The sequence below is a fragment of the Solanum tuberosum genome, unplaced genomic scaffold, assembly GCF_000226075.1.
Source record: "Solanum tuberosum cultivar DM 1-3 516 R44 unplaced genomic scaffold, SolTub_3.0 scf00188, whole genome shotgun sequence".
NCBI classification, from domain to species: Eukaryota; Viridiplantae; Streptophyta; class Magnoliopsida; order Solanales; family Solanaceae; genus Solanum; species Solanum tuberosum.
In genome coordinates, this window is record NW_006239119.1 from 1,117,919 (window position 1) to 1,133,238 (window position 15,320).

The window sequence follows — 15,320 nt, forward strand, 5'->3', positions numbered from 1 at the left end:
AGTATGGTAACGTGAGGTGCACGGGTGTTGCACATGTATGCCAAGTCTTTAGATCCATATACACGAAAAAGTTTTTGGTTAATCTACATTACAGTAGTACATAATATCGATCTGTAATTCAGTATTCATTACGCCATACTTAATGACCAGACACGCAACTTTGCTTGTTGTTGTATGACATGTATAGTCGAGCGTCGTACTGTTAATTAGTTAGTACGATGTTTGATGGTACCTACTTGTGCTAAGACTTAACAATTTGCCTTATTAGTTATGTTCTGTCATGAACAACATGTCCCCTTTTCAATAGTATTTAATAATTGTACTGTATATTTACATACTTTAATACACACAAAAGTAACGTGTTATTCTATTAATATAATCACTCAATTTATTGTATCAATAAAATCGCTCAATTTAACGAATCCATTATTTAAGATCTGACCTTGAATGAAGGACGATAAATTCACCAATGCCTATATTGTAGCCCTATGATAGAAAAATAGCCATACTATAACAACTACTTTTCGCTCAATTTAACGAATCCGTTAGTTAAGATCTGACCTTGAGTGAAGGACGATAAATTCACCAATGCCTATATTGTAGCCCTATGATAGAAAAATAGCCATACTATAACAACTACTTTTCGCTCAATTTAACGAATCCGTTAGTTAAGATCTGACCTTGAGTGAAGGACGATAAATTCACCAATGCCTATATTGTAGCCCTATGATAGAAAAATAGCCATACTATAACAACTACTTTTCGCTCAATTTAACGAATCCGTTAGTTAAGATCTGACCTTGAGTGAAGGACGATAAATTCACCAATGCCTATATTGTAGCCCTATGATAGAAAAATAGCCATACTATAACAACTACTTTTCGCTCAATTTAACGAATCCGTTAGTTAAGATCTGACCTTGAGTGAAGGACGATAAATTCACCAATGCCTATATTGTAGCCCTATGATAGAAAAATAGCCATTACTATAACAACTACTTTTCCAAGCAGGGGAGGAAGTGACAACTGGCGTTATTTCAGTGTGAAAACTGAAAATGCATCTTACCATAAGCCAATTCTAATTTCTGACATTTCTTTACACATCGCTCTGAAATTTTATTGGTTGATGGGTTTGTGAAGCAATTTTTTGAGAAAAGAATACTGATTAGTTAATAATTTCTTAATTAGTCAATTATTGTCAAGTGTGTTGACCTTTAGGTTGCCACTTCACAACTTATAATGTTTCTGTCCTTACTTTAATATAGATATAGATTCTTCTTCTCTTTGTGTGGTTCTTCCTTTGTGACATATATTTACTTGTATAATATTCGATACCAAATCTATATCTCCTCTATCCAATTTTCTATATTTGTATCCATAATATAATTAGACAAATAAAATAAGAGAATACTCTATCCATCTCAACGTTGATATTTTTAAACAAAAAGAAATACCTTTAAACAGATATAGGTAGCAATAAAATCAAAACAAAAATTTTTGCAAACTTCAAAAATGATCTGCAACTCAAAAAAAATGCAGGATTTATATATATGGAGTGAGAACATTACCACAGTTAGGAATAAAATTGAGTCATGAATCGTCAATCCCTGTTGAATGGGTGCTGCCTTTAGAACTTTCATTGTAGATTAAATAAGTTGAAGGTAACTATATATTCAAATAATTATGTAAGATATTTCAAAAAAATTATAATAACATACGAGTAGATGGATCACATTTAATATTTCCATATAACAGTTTCATACTCCATTGAAATATTTACTGATCACTTTTTTTTCTTAGTAGAAAAGAAAAAGAAAAAACATACCGTCAATCCAACATCTTTGAAAAATCATGCATCATCTGCAAAATAAGTAATGAAATAATAATAATTCTATATAAATATGAGAAGCACAAAATTTAAGTTGTTACTGCAATTATGTATTACCACAGTTACGTATTCAATCGATCCATTTCTTCGATTCTTGAAATTTGTAAACACATCTGTTTGAGAATTATTATGCAATGTAGTATCTTATGCAAGAGAATTGGAGAACTAACATAAATGAGAATTGGATTTAAAATAGTGAAATAAAAAAATAGAGGTTCATTAAATTTTTCAAACTGATACGGTTACCCAATATATTTGATAGATTTCTGAAGCAATTTTTCTTTTTAAAAAAATACTAATTAGTTAAGAATTTCTTAATTAGTCAATTATTGCCAAGTGTGTTAACTTTAGATAGATGAGACATCAACGAATAATTTTGGAATATTTTAGAATTTTATCATGTAACCCAAGGTAAGTTATCACAGAAAAAACAACTTCAACATTTCTAACCACAAGAGAATTTAGTATTAATAAATAAAAGGAAAACAGAGTGATATACCCGTCAATTTTGTAATTTAAAGTAACCTTTCATGGTGAAAGTGCTCACATACCACCGTTAAAAAGTGGTTCACACATACTCTTTTCGTTTAACGAAAGTTAAAAAAATAATTTTAATTTATTTTTAAAAATAATCACATATTATATATGATCCATTGATCCTCCAACAAACAAGTATATTTGATCATTTTTATTTTGACTTCTTTGATTCAACAACTAATTCGAATTTTAATTAAATATCTCCCTTATAGATATATTTATTTATCTTTATTTGAGTTTCCTATTTTTATATTTCATTTTTTTCTTTCATTCTTCCGTGTAAAAATATGAAAAGAAACAAAGTGAATAGTATAAGCGAAAAAAAGTTGGAAAAAATAATTAAAACTAATTTTTTACAGCCATATTGTAATTTATTTTTTATATTTTTAAAAAAAAAAATAGGGATGATAAATTTTACAAAAAAAAAATGTGAAATAAATTTAACCATCAAAATAATACTCAAATTAGCTATTGAATCAAAAAAAATAAAAGAAAATCACATGAGAGAAGAATCAAATATAATACGGATTTTTAAAAATCAAAAATCAAAAAAATAATTTAAAATTAATTTCTTCAAATCCATTGGAGCAAAAGGGTATATCAAAGTCATTTTTGTAACAATATGAATCACTTTAATAACGAAGGATATATCAACTCTAAATTGCAAAGTTAAGGAGTATATCATACCCTTTTCCATAAAATAAAACAGACCTGATCGGAGGTTCTGGAATGATTCCGCCATTGGTTTAAAACCTGAGTCGAGGGAATGAATAGGCAAATGTTACAAAAGTTAAGTCCACTACTACCAGAATGAAATAATAGGTATAGACAGACAGTTGGCTGCAAAGGAATAAACTTAAATTTACAGTCTCATTTCTGCTGCTGTTGGAACACAGCAACGTCAGGACTGAAAACATGACTATCAAGTCTTCATTCAAACTTGGCCATTAACCTATTTCTAACAGAATTTACAAAACGGTATTGAAACAAACCTAGGGTTTCTCCATTTCTTCAGAACTATGCTTGTTCACAAATGAATCACACGCACCCTCTGATTCTGAACTATTGGAGCCCATTTGCCGGTTATTTGGGCCTTGATCGAGCTGCTCCTCTGTCTTTAGTCGAGTTTTGAATGGCCTCTCAAAATCTTTTGCAGCCCCAGGATCTATCACTAGTTTACCAAGTTTTTGCTCCTGTAATGATGACATCAAGGGATTTCATGCCATTTACTAATAATGGGAAACTAGTTTACCAAGTTTTTGCTCCTGTAATGATGACATCAAGGGATTTCATGCCATTTACTAATAATGGGAAACTAGTTTACCAAGTTTTTGCTCCTGTAATGATGACATCAAGGGATTTCATGCCATTTACTAATAATGGGAAACTAGTTTACCAAGTTTTTGCTCCTGTAATGATGACATCAAGGGATTTCATGCCATTTACTAATAATGGGAAACTAGTTTACCAAGTTTTTGCTCCTGTAATGATGACATCAAGGGATTTCATGCCATTTACTAATAATGGGAAACTAGTTTACCAAGTTTTTGCTCCTGTAATGATGACATCAAGGGATTTCATGCCATTTACTAATAATGGGAAACTAGTTTACCAAGTTTTTGCTCCTGTAATGATGACATCAAGGGATTTCATGCCATTTACTAATAATGGGAAACTAGTTTACCAAGTTTTTGCTCCTGTAATGATGACATCAAGGGATTTCATGCCATTTACTAATAATGGGAAACTAGTTTACCAAGTTTTTGCTCCTGTAATGATGACATCAAGGGATTTCATGCCATTTACTAATAATGGGAAGAAAGTAAAACTCCAAATTGATTGAACTGCCATTGACATCCAGCATGATTTATGCATGCACATTCTAATGTATACAAGGAGAAATTAAAACACATGGTCAACAATTGATAGATAATATGGATAAATACATCAAAATTGTGGACAGACTATACTCGTTGGCCACGAGAAAATGATCAAAATGGTCCTTAACGTGTTCCTAATATATTTTTAGGGAAAAAAGACTAATATACCCCCGAACTATCGAAAATGGTACGCATATACCCTTCGTTATACTATTGGGACACCAAAGTCCTTGCCGTCCAAAAAGTGGAGCCCTTATATCCTTCACACTAACGGACGGACACGTGGAACCATCTTGTGCATCTACCCAATTATTCACTTAATTTAAACTCACCAAAAAAGACCACCCAAACTAAAAAACACCCACCCAAATAATTATCTAACCCACTCACTCACTAACACCCTAATAATATACCCAAACTACTATTCTTATCCTTCTTCATATAGCCACCATATCCTCCTTCTTCCTCCATACTTGCATCCTCCATTGTTCTTCAACCAAGCAAAAAGAAAAATGCCTTCATCAATGAGTTCTCTTTCTCCTACTGAAAACCCATATCTCCATTTCCTTTTGGAATCATCTCGTCCTTTTCTTCGCGGAGAATTCGAATCAATCGACAAAGATCTTCCCAACCTTATCGTCGTTTTACATTCCATCGGTGTCGACGAGTGCTGGTACAAACACGACACTTTCTTGACCACTTAGTCCATATCTACAAAATTCTCAAAATCTGGAAAGCCCCAAAATTTGCTTGTCTTTGTGGTCTTCTCCATTCGGCTTAATCTAATTCATATGTAAATCTGGCTCTATTCAATCCGTCTACTAGCTGTGAAAATTGAGTATCTATTCTACGATTCTTCATGACTATGTAAACCCAAGAAACACATTTTTTACAAAATTTCAATAAAAAATCAAACAAATAAACTAATTTGAAGTAACACGCTATCTCATCCAACAAAAAGAGTAAAGCACATAAAAGCTGGAAACTTTATCCAAATTGCGAGTATAAATTAGTATATGAACTACACAATTCAATCGGAGATGGTCTAGGTGCAGGAGCGACAGAGGTTACAGGAGAGAAAGAAGAGCCAATTGGAGAGAAAATCAGAGGCGATTCAGAGTTCATTGGAGTTGTAATTAAGCAGGAAGGATCGTCCTTCTGAGTTCGCTGGTGGTCGGGCATGGCGACGAGTCCACTCGATGAACTGAAGTTGAGTGAATGATTAATATTTTGCGAATTGCGAAGTTTCTTTGAGAATACGTGTAGTTAGGGTTTGTTAATTCGGGTCTTAAGTGGGTTAGGATATAATTGGGTGGGATTTTAGTTTTTGAGTAAAAATAAAATAAAAATCGAGCAAATTATTGAGATGGTGCCACGTGTCCGTCCGTTAGTGTGAAGGATATAAGTGCTCCACTTTTTGGACGGCAAGGACTTTGGTGTCTCAATAGTATAACGAAGGGTATATGCATACCATTTTCAATAGTTCGGAGGTATATTTGTCCTTTTTCCCTATATTTTATTTGATTGAAATGGTTCTTAATGTATAACACATATGTTCATTCTGATTCTTAATATATTTCACAAATGGTCCTTAATGTATAACAAAATGTGTTTATTTTGGTCTTTTATCCTAAACATAACAGATTAATAAAAAAAAAATTAAATTTATCTGTGGACGTACGTGGCTAATAAAATTCACTATTGATGTCTTCTTTGTTAGCTCCAAAAAAGTACTCCATAAAATCTAACACCATTTTTCCTACGTTCTCCAACAAAATTTACTATTTTCTCTTTTCTAAAATATTATTCTACTTACCTAGTACTCATTTCTGTTTTCCCTCAAAGTTACAAAAAGGGATCCAAACAAAAAAAATATTCATGTCTGATCCTTTCTGTGTACATGCACATTCTAAAGCTAACAAAGAAGACAACAATGGTGGATTTTGTTAACCATATGGAATCAACAGGTAAATTTAACACTTTTCTTTTTAATAAATTTGTTAGGTTTAGGGTAAAAACAAAAAAGAACACATTTTGTTATCATTTCAATCCGGTCAAATATATTGACCAAAATGAACATTTTTGTTATACATTTAGGACTATATCAATAAAGTGAATTATATTACGGACCAAGATAAAGCATTACCCATACATTAAAGACCATTTTGATCACTTTCTCCGCTTGCCACCTGTGTGGTCTTTCATTGGGTGATGTTAACAAACTCGGGTTAAATATGAGTCTTGAATTGAGAGATGGGAAGGTGAGATTTTGGGAGGATGCATGGTTGGGACATGGACCTCTGAGAGACCGATTTCCTAACAAGAAGTTGAAACTATTGCACAATGCAGGAATAATGGGAAACAGAATCTGAAATTTGGAACAATGGCAGAACTGTGAATTGACAATCTGACCACTTTTACGGATGTTGGAAAAAGTAAAACGGGAAGGTGAAAAGCAAGAATTATTTGAGGCAATAGCACAGGGACAATTTTAGTGAAGAGAGAATATAAACAGTTCAGGAGAAGAAGCTGACAAGAAATAGAATGCAAATAACCTTGCCCATCAGTTTCGAGAAAAAAGCACCGACAAAGCTCTTAAAGTACAGCCTTACATGATGCACACTTGACACAACATGAATTGTCAAGAAAAGGTTCTACATATGCAACAAATGTTGTAGGTGCTGTAAGGATATGGAAGACACAACCCACTAGTCCATACATTGAAAAGCAGCAAGAGAAATCTGGAACATGTTCTTAAGCCTAAGGAGTATTAACCTTATCCAAAGAAAAGGGTATTAAGCTGAACCAACTGACGACAAAAACGGAATTCCAGAAGCAAGGCTGTCTGTATTTTTTTATGTAAACAGAGTATCTTGTTCATGCTAATGTGTGAAAAGTTTTAATTAACTTTTCCCAAAACAAGAACGAAAAAGTATTTCAACTACGCCTTGTCCCAAACAAGAAATGAACAGAGGGGAGGGAGATTACCAATGTAAAAGAAATGCAGTATCCTAAGGTGGACTACAACTTTACTAGCTTTGATTGGAAATTTCCCAGACTAGCTGATCTTTTAAAAGATTCAGAGACAGTGACTCTCAATGAACAAGCCGAGGATCGCAATACATAGTATTGACAGAACGACGGAAAATTCACTGTAAGGGGTCATTTGGTACGCAAACTAAATTATCCTGGGATAATAGTCCTCGACTAATTTATCCCACCTGGGAGATGGGACAAAATAATCCCAAATTGAATGGGATAAGATGGGATATTCGAGGATTAAGTGTGGGATAAAATTTATACTGCATTTGGTTGATGGTATAAATTTATCCTGCAAATGGGACAAAATAATCATAAGCTGGATGGGATACAACATACCCACTGAAATCCCACAAAGTAGGGTCTGAGGAGGATACAATGTATGCAGGCCTTACCACTACCTCTCCAAGGTAGAGAGGTTTTTCGAGAAACCCCCGACTCAAGCAAATCAAAGCAGCAACTAAAAGAAAAATAGCAGTAGAGAGAAATATGACAACTAATTGCAATGCGGAAAATATATGATATAAGCAAGGAAATGTAACAAAAACAACAATAACAAGGTGCGATCACCTAAACACATGAATAGGTGATATCAGATACAAAAGGTCAAAGACTACATGAATAGGGTAATACTACGACTAACACAGTGCTCTATACTAGCATTAAGCCAAATAAATGAATTGCTTAGTAATAAGACAACTCCTGACTGCCTGTTAACCTTCTACCCTTATTTGCGACCTCCATACCCTCTTATCTAAGATTATGTCCTCGATAAGCTAAAGATGTTCCATATCATGTCTAATCACCTCTCCCCAATACTTCTTCGGCCTACCTCTGCCTCTCCTCGACCCCACTATGTCATACCTCTCACACATCCTCATTGGAGCATGCACACCTCCTTTTCACATGCCCAAACTATCTTAGTCTCATTTCCATCATCTTGTCTACCACAAAGGTCACTCCTACTTTGTCCTAGATATCCTCATTCCTAACTCTATCGCTCCTAGTATGCCCACTCATACATCCTCATTTCCACCACTTGCATCTTCTGAACCTTGACTGGCCAACACTTTATCCCATACAACAAAGTCGATCTAACCACCACTCTATAGAACATTCCTTTAAGTTTTGGTGGTACCTTCTCGTCACACAAGACGTCAGATGAAAGCCTCCACTTTATCCATGTCGCACTAATATGTGTGACATCATTGTTGATCTCCCCATTTCCATGTATCAAAGACCCCAAATACTTAAATCTTTCCCTCTTGAGAGCAACTTGTGCATCAAGTCTCACTTCCACACCTTCCTCATGTGTCACATCACTAAATTTACACTCTATATACTTTGTTTTGGTCCTCCTCAACCTGAACCCTTTAGACTTCAGAGTCAGTCTCCACACCTCCAACCTATTGTTAACTCCACCCTGAGTCTCTTCGATCAAAAAATGTCATCTCCAAAAATATACACCATGGCACCTCACCTAATGTGTAGTACGCATTAAGGGAATCCGCTACAAATTAAAGTTGGCAACTGCACCAAATGTGTAATTGACTCTAATTAAGTGATGAGCTTGTCCTTTTTAAATAAAAATGATTTGCTTACAAAATCTCAATTTTACTACAAGCATTCAAGCAACTTTAGCAGATATCAAATTAGTACCCAGTAATAGTGCTTCAACTATAGTAGTCTTGACATATTATCTATCTTCAAATTATATGTTTGAAGTAAATATGAAGTACATGTTTGGACCTATTTTCCTATTTGGTAACAAGGCATATTATTATCAAGCAGAAATTGAATAATTTAATTTTTGAATCACTCTATTTGAAACAGGTTATATTGGTAACTTTGAACATATCACATGATCGTCAGATCTTCTAACTCTTTGTTACTATTGGTTAGACATTCTAACTATTTGTTACTTGATTAATACTCAATAGCTATTGCCAACATATGTTCTCACTCCTCATTAAAAGGACAAAAGAAGTCTTACGAAAATCATTCAGTGGAAGCAGCACCAACCTTGTATAGTAACCTCCTGCTTTTGTTAAGGATCTCCTAGAAGCAGATCAGGGAGGTATCACCACGACGAGATATGTCTCGTGAGATGTGCTCACGCTCCAGCAAAATTACTCTCTTTTTGTAACTACCCATCACAAGCTACTACAAATACTACTAGTGATAGGAATGTTTGTAATGCTAATAATAGCATAGCTACTGCTATAAACAATATGTACTCCAATATGGTAGCTACTGCCTCCCTTGTAAATCTTGTTTGAAGTTAATATAATCTTCATGACCCAAAAAAAAAAGGGTATTGTATGATCACATTGCAATTTTTCAAACTACAAGTCCATAACAATATTATCTAACTTTAAATTGATTAGTTTTTGCAGGTTCAGATAATGTCCATTGTTGTGCCTGCGTATAAATAATTGACACGACCATTACACGATATTATTAATGTGCAATGACGTTTATAGAAACTAGTTAGGACTCAAACACAATTCAATTAGTGTTCCTAGACAGTCATTTTTTTCACATTTTTTTACTGCTACTGGTTTCAAATTCTTTTGTGCTCCCTATTTACGCACAAGTATATCAACCTATACGAAATTCACACTTAGGGAAAACCAGATACCCCTCAAAGCACTATGAACGACCATATTAAAATAGAAAAAAATCCATGACGCAAAAGTGGGGTGTTTCGTTGCTACTACAACTATGTATAACAACGATGTCTAGGGAAATTTCACCAAATGTGCAGGCAACTCTGCAGCTAACATCTCTTTCCATTTAATTGAGATGGGAGATTCTGTCCTGTCTCCTGTCTATTCTTTTCCCTTCTTACTGCAAGCTTAGAATATAGCATCTAGATGTCCATTATTTTTCACAATACATAAAGCAGTTTATCGCTTAAAATAAAAGGAAAACAAAGTCTGCATTATTTTAACTTCCCCCAGAATTTTAACGCAAGAAACCTGGAGAATCTTGCAGTTAAGCTACAAATCAGATTACATTTGCATGAATGTAATTGATATTGCAATCTGACAAATGATAATGCAACAGTGTAATGGCATATGCTGTTATAAAAATGTATTGAACACACTTATAAAACCAGGAAGTCTAAGGTGATATCGGTGGTAACCGGCCTGAAGATGTAAAGATTTTAACAACTGTGAGAATCATGTCGTGCATTTGCTTTTCTTTACCACATTTATAAACTAATATTAGGGGTTATGATTGCTTACACTTTGGAGTGCCTCAAGTTTTCTCTGCAGGGCTTCATGTTCTGCCTGAATACGGAATGGAACACCGTGCTTCTGATAAACATTAGTTTGTGCCAGATCCTCGTCAATTTCACTTGCAGTAGTTGCAAAAGGATGATTTGCAGGAATCCACCTGATAGTGTCAGGATCCACATCAGGAGGCACTGAATCACCTTCTCTAAGAAACAATGTTGGTCTCTTCCACTGATATGCACGTGATCTCCGCTTCTGATGGACAGCTTGTTGCTCCTTGGTAAGAGTTACTGGTGCCAAACGGTACACTTGCCCACACATCTCTACAGTTGAATTGCTCTTGCTGACTTTCACTAATGGATTATTGAATGGGTCGTCATATTTAAGAGGATTTGATCTGAATTTCAAGACAAATCAATAAGCAAAAGCATGCATTGCAGCATTTAAAAACTATGCAAGCACTGAATTTCAAAAAATTATCATCTCAGCAGAATATGATCATATGACGAGAATCTACATCCTGAAAAGTAATGAAACAGAAGAAGAAATACATCATAGACAAGCAATTCAAAAGGTTAATGATCCATACATGCCTCTTCTATCCGATCTTAATTGACCACGCCTGACAAGATCAGCTACAGACCCAGGGCGGTTGCGTTTTGACCTTTTTGCAACATAACTCCTCACCAAAATAACCAACAAGGTGACCATGGTAGATAGTGCAATTGCTAAACTAACACCAGAATGTTTCTTTACCTGCAATAAAAACACATGTATTAAAGAGAAAATGCCAAAATGAAGAAAGCAGGACCTTCCCTTTCCTTTGACCAATGGGTCATCTGCCGAACCTGGTCTCCATCTTTGAACCCAAAGGTCTCTAAATAAAAGTGAATACAAGGTCTAAGCTGCTTTTAATCGTGAATTTAATCAATAAATACATTGCACTGGATCTGAACATCTAATCGGAATTATTGAGAGCCCAGATGGAACATGAAAAAATTGCAATCTCACTGAAGAAAGAAATAGTTGGTATGTCGAGAAAAAGTAGGAAACAAAACATCATATCACATACCACAAGATAGCAGGGAGAACAAAAAAGTGATTTGAATATAGACATGTTGAGCCATTTACCAGGAGGGTAGCGGGAGGTAGAGATTTGACGCTCTCTTGTAATTTGGTAACAGCGTGTTGCAGTAGAAGAGGAAAATTGGGCTTGTTGGACTTGACAACCATAACTCGGTGCGGAAGATTCTTCGAATTCTTGGCATCACCATTGGCAACTACGTTAAGCTTCTTGAAGGTCCTCTTCCTAGTACTAGTATACCTCCGGAATGCCTCAAGTGGTACCGGAACTGAGACGGTATGAAGTTGTAGACTCCACATTGAAGCTCCCATTTTTTCTCCTATCTCAAAACTAGGGTTTCCCCTTCATATCCAAAATCAATCCTAAAACAAAATTAAACAGTAAATAGCCTACAATTGCTTCATCTTTACCTGATGATAAATTTCATAAATCCTTCTGTCCCAAATTTAACTAACCATATGAGAATTATTCTCTTTTTTTTTTTAATAACAAAAAAATTGTATTAAACTTTAATCCACAACAAATTTAATAATTGAATTAATTGTTCAATTAAGTTCATTAAATATGATTTTATAAGGTATAAATAATACATACATTCCACTAGCTTATTTAATTGGACTACAAATGATGAATCCATTTTGTCATGTACAAAAAGTCATTTTATCCTAGATACCTACATTGGTTTCATTTATGTTTCAATGGTCAAATGTATGAACCAATAGAATCATGTTATATGTCAAAATGATATACTATATCTAGTCAAATCAAAGGCTAAAGAAGTGGGGTTATGTATACATGTGATTTGTTCTGACTAATCAAATGTTGTTGTGTCAACTCCAAGATGATTGGTCGAAAAGATTTTGTTATTATCACAATTCATTCATCCTACAACTATAAATAGAGGTCCCTTAAAATTTAGAAAAAGAGATTAGAATTCTATATAAGCCAAAGAGAAAGGTTGTGGATCAAACATCACATATGTTGAAGGTTCACGAGAAGAAGAACTATTCTACTCATGATCTAGGTGTGCCAACTATAGTATTTTCTTTGAAGATTTGGAGGCATTACTTCTATGGTATACATTGTGAGAATTTCACAGATCACTGCTACTTTTAGGATAATTTTTAGCATGAGGGATCTCAATTTGAGACAACAACGGTGTTTGGAGTTACTTAAGAATTATGATTAATCATTTTTTATCATCCAAATAAAACTAATGTAGTAGCTAATGCATAGGGTCATAAGGTAGTTAACACGGTAGCTTGACAATGTTGCAGGTCGAGAAGGGATCTTTGTATATAGATGTTCAGTCCTTGGATAAATCTTTATGAGACTATATACTTCAGAGCCTGACAGAGTTCTTGCTTGTGTTGAGGTATAGTCACTTTTGATGGAATAGAATAAGGCTCGACTACTTAAAAATGAGAAATTATCCTTGATTTCGAGCTAAAGTTTGAATCGGGAATGTGTTTTGAGGGTCAAGTATCGTAGTTGTGTTACTGAAGTGGATGACTTAACTAGGTTGAGTGATCTTGGACGTATTTATATGCCTATTTATTATGATATGCCCACATATACCTTGTGTTTTGAGAGTATTCTTCATGCTATTTGCTATGTTTTTTATTAACTTACAATGATTGCACACTAAGACATGTGATTAGCTTATGCAAGAGTTTATGACGGGTAAGTGAGATTTTCACAGATCATTGCTACTTTTAGGATAGTTTTAGCAAGAGGGATTTCAATTTGAGACAACAACAGTGTTTGGAGTTACTTAAGGATTATGATTGATCATTTTTTATCATATGAATAAAGCTAATGTAATAGTTGATGCATTGGGTCATAAGGTATTAACATGGTAGCTTGGCAACGTTGTGGGTCGAGGAAGGATCTTTGTATATAGATGTTCAGTCCTTGGATAATAGCTTTTTCAGACTATATACTTTAGAGCCTGACAGAATTATTGCTTATGTTGAGGTATAATCATTTCTGATGGAATAGATTAAGGCTCGACTACTTTAAAATGAGAAATTATCCTTGATTCGAGCTAAAGTTTGAATTCAGAATGTGTTTTGAGGGTCAAGAATCATAGTTGTGTTACTGAAGTGGATGACTTGACTAGGCTGAGTGATATTAGACGTATTAATATGCATATTTACTATGATTTTCCAACATATACCTTATGTTTGGAAAATATTATTCATGTTATTTGCTATGTTGTGATTATCTTACAATGATTGTACACTAAGACATGTGATTATCTCATGCAGGAGTTTTTGAAGGAAAAGTGAGACCATAGGATCTAGAACAAAGAAGGAAAGCGTGGACGCAACTCCAAGGAGCACGCGAAGGATGAAAATGAGAAAAATTGGGCTAAGGCGTGCTGCCCCATCCCCTAAAATACAGAGCCCCTAGCTTGGCACACTGTAGGTGCACCGCGCCATGGACAAAACTACTGAAACCCAATATTGGCGCGCCACGTCAGGGTCATCATGATGAAAATTCTCAGATTTTAGGAATCGAAATCCCACGAGAAAAATAAATTAACTTTCCAAACCCTATAAATAGAACCTTAGGCCTCTTTTGTAGGGTTACTTCTTCTTTTTGAAGTGCAAGAGCAAGGGACAATAATTCATCTTAGGTTTCAATCTTCTACTATTTCTGTCACGACCCGAGGCTACACCCTGAACGTGGCCGGCACTCGAAAACCATTGCTGGTCCCCAAGCAAACCCTCATCCTGGCTGACTATAAGCGGAAGACTAACTCAAGCATACAAAAGCTTAAAAACTGAATAAAAATTCATGAAACTGCAATACAAAACTTTAACTCAAATGAACAACTCTGAATATAAAATAATATACAACTCGCCATAAAATAGGCAACTTAAGTCTTTAAACATTTAACAAAATAAATTATACAGACTTCTCAACTATACCGACTATCTATGAAGCCTCTAACTATTAAAGATAGAAGTCGGGACAAGACACACGACATCCTGACTAAACTGAAAAGTAAATGAAATCCTTCGGAAACAAGGAGGCTCACCATAGCTAACTCGAACTTCCAGATGCATCAACAAAGTTCTTGTTGATGACCCTGAAAACCTGTGTCTGCATCATGAGAAGATGCAGGCCAAATGGCTCAGTACGTGGAATGTACGAGCATGTAAGAGGAATTCTAAAGCATAAACATAAGCTTGAACTTTGATAAAAGGAAACATACTTACCTCTTCTCAACTCACTCAACTCAAAGAAACATAGCTCAACTCAATGATAAGATATTCAACTTAGAGGTATACTCAAGGATACTCAAACTTACTCAACTCAGAAGTACTCAAGTATAAGATACTTAACTCGAAATACTCAAGGATAATGCAACAGTAAAAAAATTAATATATATGAAAAGCTGTAAAAATGTAGATAGCAACTCAATGTATTGAAAAATACAATAAAACTCAGTATGTATATAAAAATACAATATAACTCTGTGGGAGATTCTCTAATCGACAACCACCACTATGAACCTAAGTGGTGATACAACGTTTTACCTCACGCTGCCAAGGACCGTCATATTTCTTGTCGGGGGTATAGAACCTAACTCACTAAGTGGATCCACTAGTCTATGCGAAAAGGATTCATCTAAAAAGTATG

At 34.6% G+C, this 15,320-nt stretch overlaps 1 protein-coding gene across 3 annotated transcripts; it reads right to left on the reverse strand.

Annotated features, from left to right (window-relative positions):
• Positions 1–3,085: 3,085 nt before the first annotated feature.
• Positions 3,086–12,118, reverse strand: LOC102586731 (uncharacterized). Of its 3 annotated transcripts, XM_006355214.2 has the most exons (5): positions 11,717–12,118; positions 11,175–11,341; positions 10,595–10,982; positions 3,417–3,617; positions 3,086–3,177 (listed from the first exon to the last, which is right to left on the reverse strand). In XM_006355214.2, exons 1-4 carry the CDS (start codon positions 11,978–11,980, stop codon positions 3,417–3,419), a joined length of 1,020 nt encoding a protein of 339 aa, XP_006355276.1. In that variant the 5' UTR covers positions 11,981–12,118; the 3' UTR covers positions 3,086–3,177. The 3 variants fall into 3 exon arrangements, with proteins under 3 accessions (XP_006355276.1, XP_015167769.1, XP_015167770.1); XM_015312283.1 differs by having other exon boundaries at positions 3,086–3,617; XM_015312284.1 differs by lacking the exons at positions 3,086–3,177; positions 3,417–3,617 and adding an exon at positions 4,118–4,193.
• Positions 12,119–15,320: the final 3,202 nt, after the last annotated feature.